Below are 17,207 nucleotides of genomic sequence, written 5' to 3'. Positions count from 1 at the left end.
GGCAAGTAATAATAAACACAGAAATGAAGCCATAAAATACTTACCAGTCAGACTCCATAAACACAAACAGATGAATACACCCATGTCAAATATTTTCTTTTTGAATTTTGATTAATGGTTTCAAATAAAAAGAGCTGCTAGATTAGAAAAGTAAATCCCAGCAGAAATGGTCTAATAAAGGTAGAAAGTGGCAGAAGATCAGGAGAGGACAGTGCTGTCGGTCTGTAGTGAAGCTCAGAGTGAATGATAAGCTCCTCTAGAGCACTTCCCTTCAGAGGCTCTACAGCCTGTGGCTTCTCACTTATACGGGTTTCATCTATAGACCTATTTTAGTAAAAACTTTTACTACCTTCATGTCTGTTAGTATGGTGAGTGTTTAGAGCACGCAGAAGAAGAACGGTGTCCAGTGTGTACAGTCACACGGGTTATAATGGCTTCTGAAGTCTTTGGTCACATCCAGTGTAGACACGGTGAAGTTTAAGAAGAATTACTGACTAATGTTCCCATTCCTCCCAGTTCAGTATTTTTAAAAGGTTGCTTTTAAAATGCAGAAGTTTGCTAAAATGTCATGTTATGAAATATTGAAATATTATTGAAATCCAATTCTGAGCTAATGAGTTCATCAACATTATCTCAGTGGTTAGTCATCTCACACCAAGACACTGCTGGTCAAAAGTTTTTGGACGGTAAGATTTTTTAATGTTTTAAAAGAAGTCTCTTCTGCTCACCAAGGCTTCATTTATTTGATCCAAAATACAGCAAAAACAGTAATATTGTGAGGTTTTTTTACAATTTAAAATATGACACTGAAGACTTTATTTAATTTAAATATAGTATTTTAGCTCCTTCAGAAATCATTCTAATATGATGATTTTGCAAGAAACATTTATGATTATTATCAGTGTTGAAAACAGTTGTGTACTTTTTTTTCAGGATTCTTTGATGAATAGAAAGTTCAAAAGAACAGCATTTATCTGAAATTAAAAGCTTTTGTAACTTTATACACTGCCGTTCAAAAGTTTGGGGTCAGTTTTTTTTTTTTTTTTTGGAAAGAAATTAAAGAAATGAATACTTTTATTCAGCAAGGATGCATTAAATTGATCAAAAATGACAGTGAAGACATTTATAATGTTGCAAAAGCTTTGTATTTCAGAAAAATGCTGTTCTTTTGAACTTTCTATTCATCAAAGAATCCTGAAAAAAAAGTACACAACTGTTTTCAACATTGATAATAATCATAAATGTTTCTTGAGCAGCAAATCATCATATTAGAATGATTTCTGAAGGATCATGTGACACTGAAGAGTGGAGTAATGATGCTGAAAATTCAGCTTTGATCACAGAAATAAATTACTTTATAAAATATATTCAAATATATTAAATTGTAAAAATATCTCACAATATTACTGTTTTCGCTGTATTTTGGATCAAATAAATGAAGCCTTGGTGAGCAGAAGAGACTTAAAACATTAAAAGATATTAAAGTCCAAAAAGTTTTGATCAGTAGTGTACCTTACATAGACTCCAGGAAAATGGGTAGCAGAATGTTTTACCAACAGAAAGAAGAAATCTTCTGCATTTTGTATATTATATGTAGCCTAATTCCTTCATGTATCTGCAGCAGGTTCTGCAACTGATTCTTCATGAGCATCTAATGTTAGCCTAATTTATTTTAAGTACAGTTATAATTGTGATTTAAAAAAATAAGCACAGTAAATGATTTATGCTTTAACCATGCCCCACTTTTCAAAGGCACGTTTTGTGTTGGCTTTAACTTACATATTAAAACCCCTAATGTATTAATGAAAAAATGCAATAGTTTACACTTGTTTGTGGAAATAATATATAGTTCAGCTAAATACAATTCTGCTAATCTCGGTCCTGGCATCAAATCGTCCATCATCCTTCTTTCTTCTTGTCAAGCTATTGCTACATTTAAGACACATGCAGATCCTGAAAAACCTTTAAATGATTTATTGTTTTATTTCACAAGAAGAAATCTTTAAAATGTGCACTCGACCCAAAATAACAATTAAAAAAAAAAACTCTGACTAAAAACTAAATAATCTAACAAATATAAGTAATCACTTGTCTATTCAAAGGAAATGATTTCCACTTATTAAAGTCTGTCTGTTCACAATAAAAACATCACCAAAGACTGAGAAACAAAGCATAAAAACAAGAGAAGAAAACCAACAGGAAAAACAAAACAAAAAAACAAACATTACATTTACCTAAAAAATTCTAAATAAAAGAAGTGAGCTGACCATTAATCATGGCTTACAACAAATGTTTGATCAATATCATGGTATTTTCTGTTGTCATAAATATAACAGTGAAATGGAGACAGACATATCACTATATTCATTCATACTCCAATAAACTAATAAACATCAAGGACTTTAAAAACATTTTGTGACCCCAACAATCTGTCAGCAAACACAAGTAATAATCTTATTAATGCTTTTATTTAGATAACAGTTTTCAAGATCATTATCTCATTGAGCTGGACATCACTTTATATTTTTATTACTTTTTTATTATTCAGATGTCCAGTTACAGTCACTAACAACAGAGACTGTGTAAAAGTACATGAAAACAAACCAGCAAGAACACAAGCTGTTATCAAGGCCAGAGGAGGACATACAAAATATTATATTTGTTGGTTATTATGTGTGAATAAAGACTATTTATTGACTATAACATTTTTAGTTTTAAACAAGTTTTTGACAGATTCCTAAAATTTGTGTTTTTTTGTATATTTTAAAGCAAATTCTTTGAAAATCTGCTTTAAAATGATTTATATTGTGAAAAGTGACAAACAAGCACAACTGATGTGAAAATTATAAAGGGAGTAAACTAAAAAGAAGAGTTTAGATTCTGAAAAAAAATGATAATGATTTTTAAAATGATATTTCTTGTAATATCACGTCTACAGTGGTTCAAGAACATCTCTACCTTCCTGAGTATCTGATTAATCAGAGTCTGATGGATATTTCTGGACGCTCTTCTTCTGTTGAAGACTTCTGGATCTGATGTCATAAACCAGTACAGCCACAGTAGCCACGCCCACCAGAGCAGAGAGAGCCAATCGGATCACAGCTTCAGTAAAGCCACAATAGTGGATACAAACTTGTGAGACAAGAAATGAGCAATGTTAAAATAGAAATATTTAGTTTGTGAAAATATACATATATACAAATATCATCAGTGAAGTACCTGCAGCACATGTCTGACAGAGTTGAGTGTTGTTGAGGTGTTGAGTCTGGTTTCTGATGGGATTGTTCAGCACACAGCTGTAGGAATCATCCACACACTCCAGATGGAGAAGAAGATCAGACCGGCTGCTGAGATCAGACACTCTGATGCTGGACAATACACTGTTTCCTTTGAACCAGGAGAGAGTCACATGACTCACATTCACAGCTGAACACACCAATGAACATGATGATGATGATGATGATGATGAAGAGTTACTGCTGATGACAGGAACAGGCAGACGAGCTGAAAACATGACAGAATAAATCAGATTCAGTAGAAATCACTGTGATCTTTTCCAGTTTATTGATATTAAAAATTGAATTAAACAAGCAGATAAAACTTGATCTACAAAATCTATAAAAACAGATCTACGGTTTGAAAAAGCACGTGACCAAAGCTTCGGAAGTCTGTGACATACGGAATCACTCTTGTTTTGAATCAGTTCTATCTAATCTGATCTAAATTAATTTGTGACAGTGAGATCACAACTCGTGTCACGTGTAACCTGGTCAACGGTTCATATATTGATCAATAATATAAAATATACAATGATGTGATCATAACTGACGTGAGTAGTTGAAAAAATATTTTGGGTGAGCTGTTTAACCCTTATGTTCTGTTCAGGGTCTCTGAGACCCCAGCAATAAAACATGATTAAATACATTTTCCTTTATGGATCTGATCAAACCAGCTGTCTCGACTTTCCAATACTGCATGACGTTCAAAGCTTCAGACGTCATCAATCACGTGGTACTGTCATTTCGATACAAGCATCGGTACAGTGTGTGATACAATAGTGCTTTGAAAACTGCGTCAGAGCATCGAAGCCCCGGTATCAACCGTCCCATCACTAATAATAATATAATCTAATCAATCTTGCTAATCATGCTAGCAACACCCTAGTAATTGAGCTGAGTACCTTAGTGACTGCATAGCAACACCTTAGCAACCACTCTGAGTACCTTTAGATACCCTAGCAACCACATAGCAACACCCAAGCAAACAACCTGAGTACCCTAGCAACCACATAGCAACACCTTAACAACCACCCTGAGTACCTTAGCAACACCCTAGCAATCAACCCAGGTACCCTAGCAAGCGCATAGCAACACCCTAGCAACCACTCAGAATACCCTGGCAACTGCATAGGAACACCCTAGCAACCACCCCGAGTACCTTAGAAACTGCATAACAACACCCTAGCAACCACCCCAAATATCTCAGCAACTGCATAGGAACACCCTAGCAACCACCCCGAGTACCTTAGAAACTGCATAACAACACCCTAGCAACCACCCCAAATATCTCAGCAACTGTAAAGCAACATCCTAGCAACCACTCAGAATACCCTGGCAACTGCATAGGAACATCCTAGCAACCAATCTGAGTACCCTGGCAACTGCATATAAACAGCCTAGCAATCACCCTGAGTACCTTAGCAACCGCATAGCGACACTCTAGAAACCACCCAGAATACCCTAGCACCCGCATAGCATGCCAGGAATCACTCAGAATACCATGGCTATACACTAGCAATTGCAGGGCAACACCATAGCAACCACATAGGAACCACTCTGCATACCTTAGCAACCACATAACAACACTCTAACATGCTACCAACATGTTAATCATCCTAACCTGTTAATCTTGCTAACGTGCTAACGTCAATGCTATTCATGTTACCTACATGTTCAATTATCTTAGCAGCTGCTAATCAAGATAACAATGTGTTAAATTATGTTAGCAATGTGGAGGGCTATTCACATCCCTGCAAACACACCCCTGTGGGGCCTATACTGGCTTTTTGCGGGCACAGTGGGCTAGGACCAGCCCACAACAAACCTAAACAGGCCCAGTGTGGGCTTGCCCAGGCGAGGCCCACAGCTTTGGGCTCACTGTGGGCTCTCTGTGAGCAGCCCACACTAGTGAACTGCCCACATTAAGCCCATGATGGTCCAGTGTGGGCCAGCCCGTTCGGGCCCAGAGCAACTTTAAAAATTACAAAAATAATCTGTAATTAATACAATAACAAAACAGTTAGATGATAAAACGGTCAAATGACTGGCAGTGAAGTAAAATCTCCTTATTTAAATAAGCTGAAAACACTGTCACATGATCAGCAGCAGAACATTAAACACTAACAGATCTGTCGAGATCTCAGCATCTTCACTTATTACAATACAGTTTGACTATTTGTTTCATACAAATCTTTTAAATGTTGATGTTTTATTGAAAATAGTACATTTTGAAGTCACCGTTATGGAGGTCAGTGTTTGCTGTAGTTGGGCTCTTGACCCTTGACTTCCTAACTTTAATGTTTCTCTGGCTGCTGTAACTGTGTGTTTCTGAAGCACTTTTGATTAAACAAAAACTGCAAGAGAAATTCTGGTTAGATGAAGTTGATTACTTTATTGATACTTTATTCATCATGCAGTGGTCATAATCAGAGAGATTTATATTTTACAGAGTATGATTTAGGGAATGTTTGAGTGGCAGATGCCCCTGCCAGTCATTGACCATTTCTTTTTTAATGATCATTAACCGTTATTTTCATTAAATGAACAAATTCTCAGGGGCCCTGCGACCACCTTCCTAATATTATGTTGGTCCCCCTTTTGCTTGACGCAATGATTGACAGGGCGGGGCGGGGACTTGATCGCCTCAGAATGCATTTTCAAATCCACATTAAATTTTGCTAAATTCATTGCGGGACATTTAATGAAAATGCAATCACGAGTGTCTTAACTGTGAGTGTAAATACAATTAAGAAAAATAACATTTAAATGATCATTTTGCTGCAATTTTTGCTTGAACATATTAAACCTATATAACCATTTCTGCAATGCATTTTCAATTTAATTTTGCAACTTATAATGCGTTAAAATATGTTTAAATTATATGTTAAAAGTAGTATAGGAAATAGCAAATGTAAATTATATTATTGAATTTGAATTATCATTTTGGCCCAAACATTATATGGTATGGAAAAAGTACATTTAAATACAGAAATGAATTGCCATTTTGCAAATTGAATATTGCTACCCATATGCTTCCATACAACTCACTAGAAATAATGTTTTGAAGTGTAAATTTGGATACTGGAAATCAAGGTTAAAACAAGACGATATTTCTACAATATTCCCAGACATCTGATTTGATCTCAGTCAAGTTTGGGCTATTAGGCATTAAAAGATGTATTGAAAAGCCCAAAAAGTGATTATGATACAGATATAATCATTGCTCAGATACAACAAAAATCATGAAATTATTCTTGGTACAAGCAGATTGAGTAGAGAAAAAATTAACAATAAAAGTTGTTGATAAAATGAGTAACAAGTTTAATCGGCGATAAGTTGGCGAACACAAAAATTAAGTAAAAAGGACTGAGACAATTTTCTCAATTTACAAGATAACCAACAATAAAGAACAAGTTGGAGTAATTAAGTACAATTGAAAGTCTGATTCCTTAGGAAGAAGAAAACCTATACAACACTGAGATTTTCTTCCTGTTTAACACAAACTTCCACTTTCCTTCATAAAAGAGAGTAAATGAATTAGAAAATAATCTGATACAAATTCATATGAAGAAAACTAATAAAGCATAATGATTTCATTTATACAACAAAGGAAAATGGTATATATGAATAAAACATATAAAAGACTTTACTTCTTAGATATCGTTCTTTTGGGAGTAACTGCATCTTTGAGTTTTTTCCGGTCTCACACTCGAAACCACTGGTCTTAAAGATTGTGACAAGTTTGAATGACTTTTTATGAGGCAGGAACACATTTATATGAAAGAGCTTTTATTGCTCAAAGCATTATTGGGTCACATTTGGTGAAAGTGCTGGATCTGAACATGAACTACTTTGTTTTCAGTACGACAGCATAGAGATCCTGAGTGAAACACTTCATACAGCGATCACATGTTCAAGTCTTAAAGCTCCAGTCACCTCGCGAAGATCCAGAAAAAAGTCAGTTGGAGTCTCAATGACTACTTCACTCAGAGAAGCTGTCAATCTCAGCTGTCAATCATGACGTCTCACCCCCGATTTTATAGCATCAAATAACTAACTAAACCCAAACTTATTTAAAGAATGAGCACTTGAACTAACACCAGCGTGATAAAAACTGCCTAATATGACAAATTGTCTTTGGAAAAAAATATTTGAAGTGTAATTTAAATGTTTAGTTTGTCTCGCGTCCCACTGGAATACATGGAGAGGGCGGAGTTTATGACCTATACTGCTTCCAGCCACCTGGGGGCGATCGAGACGCTTTGGCTTCACTTTTCAGGACTCGTGTGGCACGTTTGTGTACTCCACATTATCCTCCTCTGTAACTCTCTGAAAGAAAACACAAAAGCACCGTTCATCAATGTATTCATCACATTATTGGCACATCTATCCATCCTCTTTCCACAAGCACAGAAAATACAGCAGAAATACTTTTGTCAGCAATTTCCTCACAACGGGTCCCAAGTGTTGTTATGAAAAAGAAGTTTATTCATGTGTGCTATTAGTATACTTCTTTTTGACTTTGTCTACTTTGTATGTACTTCTCAGAAATAAACTTAAAATCACATTAAAGTTTACTTGACTTAAACTGACAGAAAAAGTATATTAGTATTTATCTTGGCACTGCAGTTGTCACGAATGTGGCTCCTGCGCCTCCTCCTCCACACCACCGGAGGGAGCCATCACCTGAATACTGACTGTTTCCCATTCAGACTACGTTTCCCATAGGCCCTCCTTCCTGGGACTGATTGCGCACACACCTGCACCTCATCACACTCACACTATTTAAGCCACACACTCACACACACACACACCGCAAAGTCTTGATTTGCCCTGGTGATCATTACTGAGCGTTTTCTTGTGGACTGTTTCCCTGTTACCGTTGGATTGTTTATTCTCTGTGATTCTTTGCTGCCTGCCCTGATCTCTGCCTGTGTACTGGATTGTGTTCGCTTGCCGCCTGCCCTGATCTCTGCCTGTGACTCGACACCGTTTGTCTGCCGCCTGCCTCGACCATTGCCTGTCCCTGTTTATGTCTTTGCCCTTGCCCCTGTCTGCTTTGGTGATTGTTCTAATAAAAGCTGCAAATGGATCCCCACTCTGCCGACCCTTCATTACAGAAGACTTCGCCAAATAACGATCCAGCAGCAATCATGCAGATCTCCACCGAGCTGTCCGCCCAGGCCAACCAGCTCGCGGTACATCAACACCAACTGAATCGATTGACTTCTCTTATCGAGGAGCTGGTGAGAACCCTGCAAAATCTTCGATTTGACGCCGCCGAGGCCGCCACGCCGCCGACAGTGGTTCCCACCAGCCGGGACTTCACTGCCGCTCCCGCTGTAAATCCACGCTTCGCACTCCCAGAGAAGTTTGACGGTAACCCTGCAAAGTGTAAGGGATTTCTTCTTCAATGTTCTCTGTTCATCAACCAACAGCCAACTCTCTATCCCACTGAGTCCAGTCGAATTTCCTTTGTCTGCTCCCTGTTGATGGGTAAAGCGCTGGATTGGGCCACGGCCATATGGAGAGAGGATAGTTCTGTGTTTCCCACCTATTCGACCTTCCTTCAAAGCTTCAAAGAGGTCTTCGACCATCCGGAGGGAAGCAAAAGCGCAGGGGATCAATTGCTGTCGCTGTGTCAAGGTAAAACCACAGCTGCCAAATACGCTCTTCACTTTCGAACCCTCGCCGCTCAAACAAACTGGGTCGAGGACACGTTGAAACTATTGTTTCGCAAGGGGCTGTCTCTGGAGCTTCAAGCCGAGCTCGCATGCCACAACGAGGGAAAATCGTTTAATGACTTCATTGAACTAACCATTCACATCGATAATCTCCTCCGGTCACGACGCCCTGTCCGTCTTTCCATTCTGACCAATCCTACTTTAGAACCCATGCAGCTCGGGTACACCCCGCTTCATCCAGAGGAGAGAGAAAGGAGACGACAACTTCATTTGTGCTTGTATTGCGGTCAGGCCGGCCACATCAAGATCAACTGTCCCATTCGACCCAATCCATCCAACCCGAAAGCGGTGAGTTCTCCACTCTCTACCGACTATTCTTCTAACTGCCTCAAAATACCCATTCAGGTAACAGTGAATGACCAATGCATAACCACGCACGCACTTCTGGACTCTGGGACAGCGGGTAACTTCATGTCAGATACATTCATCAGAGAACACAATATTACACTAACGGACTGTAACTCTCCATTGACAGTGGAAGCGCTAGATGGGAGACCCATCGGAGGAGGAAGAGTGGCGCACATCACCGCTGAACTCACAATGCAAGTGGGAGTCCTTCATCACGAACGCATCCGATTTTATGTAATCCACTCACCCAACAATCCAGTTATCCTTGGTCTCCCGTGGCTCAGAACTCACAACCCGCTTATTTCCTGGAAGGAGGGCCAGATTGTTCAGTGGGATGCCACCAGTCACGAACACTGCCTGAAACAGATCACTCCCATACCAGTTCAGGCCGTTTCAGTTCACGAGTCTAACACTGACGAGCCCGACATACCTGCTGAGTATGCTGATCTGGCGGTCGCTTTCAGTAAAAGCAAGTCAACTGAATTACCTCCTCACCATCCCAGTGACTGCGCCATAGATCTGCTACCTGGTACCACGCCCCCCAAGGGCAGAATATTTCCCCTGTCTCAGCCGGAATCAGCAGCTATGAAAGCATACATCGAGGAAGAATTGGCCAAAGGTTTTATCCGACCTTCCACATCCCCGGCAGCATCCGGTTTCTTCTTCGTCAAAAAGAAGGATGGCAGCCTTCGGCCCTGCATAGACTATCGCGGACTAAACGACATTACTGTTAAATTCCGCTACCCTCTGCCATTGGTTCCCGCAGCCCTAGAACAACTAAGACAAGCCAGGTATTTTACCAAGCTGGATCTCCGGTGCGCATACAATCTGATTCGTATCAGAGAGGGTGATGAATGGAAGACGGCCTTTTCCACTGCTACCGGCTACTATGAGACCCTTGTTATGCCGTTCGGACTGTCCAACAGTCCCTCCATCTTTCAATCATTCATCAACGACGTCTTTCGGGATATGCTCAATCGCATAGTCTACATTGACATTCTCATCTATTCCAAAACCTACGAGGAACACGTCCAGCATGTCCGGGCCGTACTGCAGCGACTCATTCAGCACAAACTATATGCCAAAGCGGAGAAATCTGAGTTCCATCGTACCTCTACATCATTCCTGGGCTATGTCATCAGTCAGGAGGGAGTGGCGATGGATGATAGTAAAGTAAGGGCGGTGCTTGAGTGGCCTCAACCACACACACTGAAAGAACTACAGCGATTCCTGGGGTTCGCCAACTTCTACAGGCTATTCATCCGAAACTTCAGTGGCATTGCGGCCCCGTTGACTTCCATGACTAAACGGCAATCCACACGCCTCTCCTGGTCCCACGAGGCGGTGCACGCCTTCCAAGAACTGAAGGAGCGATTCACCTCCGCACCCATTCTCCGCCACCCAGACCCAGAACTCCCTTTCATAGTCGAGGTCGACGCCTCCAGCACAGGCATCGGGGCTATACTCTCACAGCACCAAGGTAATCCAGCAAAAACGTACCCGTGTGCATTCTACTCCAGAAAGTTGTCGGCAGCGGAGCGCAACTATGATGTAGGCAATCGGGAGGCGGCGTTGGAGGAGTGGCGCCACTGGCTGGAGGGAGCATAACACCCATTCACCATACTCACGGATCACAAGAACCTGGAATACCTCCGGTCTGCTAAACGTCTGAATCCCCGACAAGCGAGATGGGCCATGTTCTTCACTCGTTTCCAGTTCACGGTAACCTACAGACCCGGTTCAAAGAACGTCAAGGCAGACGCGTTATCTCGTCAGGCAGAGGAGGTGGAACGAACAGAGAGTGAAGAAAACATTATTCCTGTCAAACTGCTGCTCGCTCCAGTTCAGTGGGATGTCATGACCGAAATCACCCAGACAAACGAACAAACAGCACCACCACCCGACTGCCCACCAAACCGCACTTTTGTACCCATGCAGCTCCGCAACAAATTGCTTCACCAAGTTCACGATTTCCCCAGCTCATGCCATCCAGGCATCACAGCCACACTACACCTACTACAAAACCGGTTCTGGTGGGACACCATGGTAACAGACACTACCCAATTCATCAACAATTGCACAGACTATCAAACTTCCAAAACATCACACCAAGCCCCAGCGGGCCTATTACAGCCGCTGCCCATCCCTCAACGTCCTTGGTCCCATATAGCCATTGACTTTGTCACCGACCTCCCGGAATCCCGTGGCCACACCACTATCCTCACAGTAATCGACCGATTCTCCAAGGCATGCCGACTCATACCACTTCCCAAGCTACCCACTGCATTTGAGACGGCAGAGGTTTTATGCAATTACGTATTCCGCTTCTACGGTCTTCCAGAGGACATTGTGTCTGACAGGGGCCCACAGTTCACATCCCGGGTATGGACAGCTTTTTTCAAACAATTAAACGTCAACATCAGCCTCACCTCAGGGTACCACCCTGAATCCAATGGTCAAACCGAACGCATGAACCAAGAACTCACCAGATTCTTACACACATACTGTCAACGAAATCAGAGTGGAGCCGCTATCTGTTGTGGGCTGAGTATGCTCAAAATTCCCTACGGAAACCTGCCACGGGTGTCACGCCCTTCCAATGCGTCTTGGGTTTTCAACCGCCACTCTTTCCCTGGACCGGGGAACCATCCAACCTGCCATCAGTAACCGAGTGGATGCAACGAAGCGAGGAGACCTGGGACCTGGCCCATCATCATCTACAACGCGCTGTAAGAAGGCAAGAGACTCAGGCCAATCGACATCGTCGCCCCAATGTGGGACAGTGGGTCTGGCTGTCAACTAGGGACCTGCGTCTAAGACTTCCATGCAGAAAGCTCAGCCCCAGGTTTGTAGGGCCTTTCCAAATCCTCAAACAAATTACCCCTGTATCATTTTGTTTAAAATTACCTACTAACTACCGTGTTTCTCCCACTTTCCATGTGTCGTTGCTGAAACCCTCTGGTGGTCCGAGAGGAGAGCCGGAGAGAGCCGAAGCCCACAACCCCCCGCCCTTGATGATCGAAGGCGAGGAAGCCTATCAGGTTCAAGAGTTGCTCGATTCCAGGCGCCGGGGGAGGAGACTACAGTACCTAGTCGACTGGGAGGGGTACGGCCCGGAGGAGCGATCTTGGGTCAATGCGGATGATATCCTGGACCCATCACTCATAGACGAGTTTCATCAGACGCATCCGGAGAGACCGGCCCCTCGACCATGTGGTACTGGACTGTTTCCCTGTTACCGTTGGATTGTTTATTCTCTGTGATTCTTTGCTGCCTGCCCTGATCTCTGCCTGTGTACTGGATTGTGTTTGCTTGCCGCCTGCCCTGATCTCTGCCTGTGACTCGACACCGTTTGTCTGCCGCCTGCCTCGACCATTGCCTGTCCCTGTTTATGTCTTTGCCCTTGCCCCTGTCTGCTTTGGTGATTGTTCTAATAAAAGCTGCAAATGGATCCCCACTCTGCCGACCCTTCATTACAGCAGTGGGTAGAGGAACATAAACCTGGGAATGTTTTAATTTGTTCTGACTCAGGATCAGTCTTAAAGAGTTTGAGATCTTTTGAATCCAGACACCAAGATATTCCCTTTAGTATCTTACAAATACAAGAAGTGTTCAAAATAATATCTCAGTTTTATATGAGTTCCTGCACACATATGAATAAAGGGAAATGAAGAAGAGGATAAATTAGCAAAACAAGCGTTACAGAGAGAAACCAGAGATTCAAGTTCTATTAAAGTCAGAGATTAAGTTTTATTTTATAGTGATTGAAGAATGGCAAGTAAAGAATAATAATGGGGAAAAGGGTAGATTTCTTTACAGCTTATAATTAATGAAGTAAATCAAAAGATAAAATGTATAGATAAATCAAGGAAAGAAGATGTTATTTATAATAGAATAATGTTAAATGTCCAAACGGATTATGTGAACAATGTCATGTTGAAAAAACACATCATGTGATTCTTGAATTTATGAAGTATGAGCAAGAAAGGAACAATATGATAGAAGAAATAAAGAAAAAGTACAACAAGATAAACTGCTGGCTGGCAACTATTTAAAAAAATGCTGATGGGAAAAAGTTCAAGTAAAGTTAAAGGTATATTTCATGTATAAAATGTAATCCTTAAATATTATATATTAAATATATAATATATTAAATAAACACTGAAAAGTCTAGAGAAAACTATAATGTAAGATGAATTAATTAAAAATAAATCAATAAATAAATAAAACATTAAATTAACATGATAAAAAAATGTTAAAAAACAATAAATAAATACATTAGATTAAAAAAAGTAAATAGTGATAAATGTTAAAATAATATGATAAAAATGTAAAAATCTAATAAAATTAAAACAATCTAAAATAAATTAAAATCAATTAGATATAAATGGTATAAATTAAATAAATAAATTGTATTAAAGTAAATAAATAAAAAGTTATTAAATGTTAAATTAACATGAATAAAATATAAGAATTCAGAGAAAAACTAAAAGAATTAAAGCAACAAATAAGATTAAAATCTAGAGAAAACTGTAAAAAAAATAAGTCAATAAATTAGATTAAAATAAAGAAAGAAAAAATTTTATTACAATAAAATTATTAGTTATTAGTTTATTAAATTAATGATTAATATAAATAACATTTATTTTTAAATAAATAAATAATACATTTATCAGTATTATAGTGAGAAGAAAATAATGTAACTTCAGAGATATTTTAAGATTCATAATATTACATATTCCAGTATATTAAATGGGCAGATGCATTTTAAATTTCAGGATGGTGGTCCTTATTTTCTCATATTTCAGGATCCACTTCTGAAAGTGTGAAAAGCCTGATTTAGAGGATTCACTGCTGTATTTTAAAGTTGTGTGTCAGCGGACTAATGTTTGTGTGTCTCTAAATGATGGTCTACAGTGTAAATCCACAAACACATCTACTGCTTTATAAATATATGTTGAGCTGCTGCTGTGTGTGTGTAAATCATTAAACACACACACACACACACACACACAGTAAAATCAGACTGAAACAACACAGAGACACACCATACACTGAAATCAAAGATCTTACTGATTTATGTCTGTTTCTTGTGTTGAATGTGGGATCAGCGTAAGTGATCTCTTCTGCTCGAGTCTCTGTTTCAACAATAATGACAGAAACAAACACTCAGAGAGATGATGTTTGAGAATTATACACACACACATATACATACAGGTAATACTTGCCTTCTCTGTGTGTGTTTCTGTGTTTCCTGCAGATGCAGAAGATCCCGACAGCAGCAACAATCAACAGAGATCCAGCAGCAGCAGCAGCAGAGATCAGCACTGTCAGAGAGACTGGAGGACCTGAAAGAGACAGTCATTAGCCCAGATCAATGTGTGCAGAAACACCAGATATCATCAGTGAAGTACCTGCAGCACATGTGTGACAGAGTTGAGTGTTGTTGAGGTGTTGAGTCTGGTTTCTGATGGGATTGTTCAGCACACAGCTGTAGGTGTTTCTATCCTGATATTCCACCTCCAGAGATAGAGAGAGACTGATGCTGAGATCAGACACTCTGATGCTGGACAATGAACTGTTTCCTTTGAACCAGGAGAGAGTCACATGACTCACATTCACAGCTGAACACACCAATGAACATGATGATGATGATGATGAAGAACAGTCTCTGGTGATGACAGGAACAGGCAGACGAGTTGGAAAATGTGAGAGAATATAGATAAATGTGTATTAATGAAGTAGATGAGAAACAAAGACTGAAAAGTAGAGCATTTAAAAACAATCTGATATTGAAAGAACAGCGTACTTGTTCAGCAAGCAAACAACAGTGGCACTGAGAAGTTGAAGATGAATTAAGAGATGTAATTTGTGAATAAAGCATGGACATTTTCAGTTAAATATTTGAGAATATTTTTATTATGCCTCATTTACAATCAAGCTGTAATTTGCAGGACTATTGAATAAAAGTTATTCAGCTGCATAAGATGAATAAATGCTATAGCCTTAAAAAAAAGGAGTCAGTAATGTTATTCCAACATTATTAATATGCTTATTTTCTTAAAGTCTATAACCAAAACTGAACATCAAAGAAACACCCAAATCATCAAACAGACAGTAATCCTCTCCTCACCATAGACAGTGAGATTGATCGTGTTGATCGTGTCTCTGCTGCTGCTGGAGACTGTATAAAGTCCAGAGTCTGTGGTTCTGCTGTTGATGATGGTCAGAGATCCAGTCTGATCCAGTTTCAGTCTGTCTCTGAATCTCCCAGCAGCACTTCCATCATAAGACATGCTCTTGTTGTTCTTTACACTAGCTATGAGAAAGTCACCAAACTTCCACTCGATCTCTTCATGTGTCTGTATTTGAGTGACACTAGAGTTCAGAGAGACTGATTCTCCCTCAGTCACTGACTCTGACTTCACTGCATCAGCAACAAACACACCTGAACACAAACACAAACACCACATTTGGAGTTTTTCAAGTATTTCTGAAGGTTTAGTCTGATAAAACTTGACAATATTAGAGGCAAAATGAATGATGGAGACAATAAAGATCAGATTGTATGTGGGGAAGTGATAATATAAAGAGAAGTGTAGCCATTAAAAATACTCACCAGACTCCAGGAGAACAACCAGAAGAAACTTAACTGTCCATGTCATATGTATATTTTTTGGCATTTCGGTGAACGGTTTCAAATTACAACAGTTCCTCATTTCCCAAGTTCCTAAATGCTACAATTAAACAACAAAAAGCCATAAATGTGATCATAAACGCTGAAGATTTGGTAATAAAGCGACAGAAGAGCTGAAGGAACAGCCAGTGATGGCCGATTTCGAAACACTGCTTCATTAGGCTCCGTCTCCGAAGCTTTATGAATCTTTTGTGTCGAATCAGTGATTCGGAGCGTGTATCAAACTGCCAAAGTCACGTGATTTCAGAAAACGAGGCTTCATTACGTCATCACTGTTTCTGAACGTTTTTAAAACAGTTTTCAATGTCAATGGTTCACCGGTAGAGGGCGATGATAAAGTGAACCCATGAATCATGCAGATTCACTGAGAACTGTTGAACAAGTGTCTGTGGGCTTTACCCTATGGTTTTATACATTTGTAGATGTTTTAATTAGACATTAGAATAATTAAAATGAATAAAGGTAGTTATTAATCTCTTATTGGCCTGTTTAGCTTGAGCCATGGAACAGAGAAACAAGCCTTGATAATTGATAAAAGAACACATATTATACAGACACTCTATATTTTACGGAAGCCCTAAACGGCCATGGATTATTATTTTTTTCTATCTTGTTTTGTCGTGATCACGACTTATTTTCTCGTGATCTCGAGATAACAAAAGTTGTTTTCTCGTGATCACTACTTAATCTCTGCTGTAAATTACACAAATGTGCCAACAGGTGTCAGTATATTACCAAATATAACTGATGATGTGCGGTAAATTTCCACTTTACTGTATTAGTTCATATTGGCCCAGATTGTACGAGTTTCGGACAGAGAGAGTCTTCGTGATCGCTTTATTTTGTGCAGGATTGTGTGCGTTAAGTGATTAACTTAACCGTTAAATGCTTGAATATGATTATTTTGCTTGAAAGTGTATCTGTTATCGTTCTGACTAGTGCAGGACTCGCCACAGTTTCACGACCGCAATAGTTCAGTGTGATACTAAACTTATTGCTTATTAAAGCTAATTTTGATGTCACTGTATAGTATTCTGTTTGCACCTTATTGTGTATCTTTAAGACGCCATTTTAATCATCGCAGTTTCAGTGTTCGTTTCACTCACTCAATGTATATTGATAAGAAATATGATTTATAGC

At 39.5% G+C, this 17,207-nt stretch overlaps 2 protein-coding genes across 4 annotated transcripts in view; both read right to left on the bottom strand.

Moving 5' to 3' along the window:
* The window catches only part of LOC127508065 (SLAM family member 5-like), a 45,619-nt gene extending 45,120 nt beyond the window's left edge, over nucleotides 1-499 (bottom strand). The window contains exon 1 of the mRNA XM_051885659.1: nucleotides 45-499. Within this exon, the coding sequence (XP_051741619.1) occupies nucleotides 45-84 (40 nt within the window). The 5' untranslated portion in view covers nucleotides 85-499. The remainder of the gene's footprint in view (nucleotides 1-44) is intronic.
* LOC127508063 (uncharacterized) overlaps nucleotides 1-16,463 on the bottom strand; it is a 292,618-nt gene extending 276,155 nt beyond the window's left edge. The window contains exons 1-6 of one of the 3 annotated variants that reach the window (XM_051885653.1): nucleotides 15,990-16,461; nucleotides 15,504-15,818; nucleotides 14,785-14,955; nucleotides 14,599-14,709; nucleotides 14,444-14,508; nucleotides 6,576-7,607 (exon numbers count right to left, since the gene is read on the bottom strand). In XM_051885653.1, coding sequence (XP_051741613.1) covers nucleotides 7,554-7,607; nucleotides 14,444-14,508; nucleotides 14,599-14,709; nucleotides 14,785-14,955; nucleotides 15,504-15,818; nucleotides 15,990-16,089 — 816 coding nt within the window. In that variant the 5' untranslated portion in view covers nucleotides 16,090-16,461 and the 3' untranslated portion in view covers nucleotides 6,576-7,553. Of the gene's footprint in view, nucleotides 1-6,575; nucleotides 7,608-14,443; nucleotides 14,509-14,598; nucleotides 14,719-14,784; nucleotides 14,956-15,503; nucleotides 15,819-15,989 lie in introns of those variants that run through there. The other 2 variants (XM_051885652.1, XM_051885650.1) reach the window with 2 other exon arrangements.
* Nucleotides 16,464-17,207: the final 744 nt, after the last annotated feature.

This window comes from Ctenopharyngodon idella, chromosome 3 (genome assembly GCF_019924925.1).
Source record: "Ctenopharyngodon idella isolate HZGC_01 chromosome 3, HZGC01, whole genome shotgun sequence".
In the NCBI taxonomy this organism is placed as follows: Eukaryota; Metazoa; Chordata; class Actinopteri; order Cypriniformes; family Xenocyprididae; genus Ctenopharyngodon; species Ctenopharyngodon idella.
Note: the sequence above shows the minus strand (reverse complement) of the source record. Positions and strands in the feature narration are given on the sequence as shown.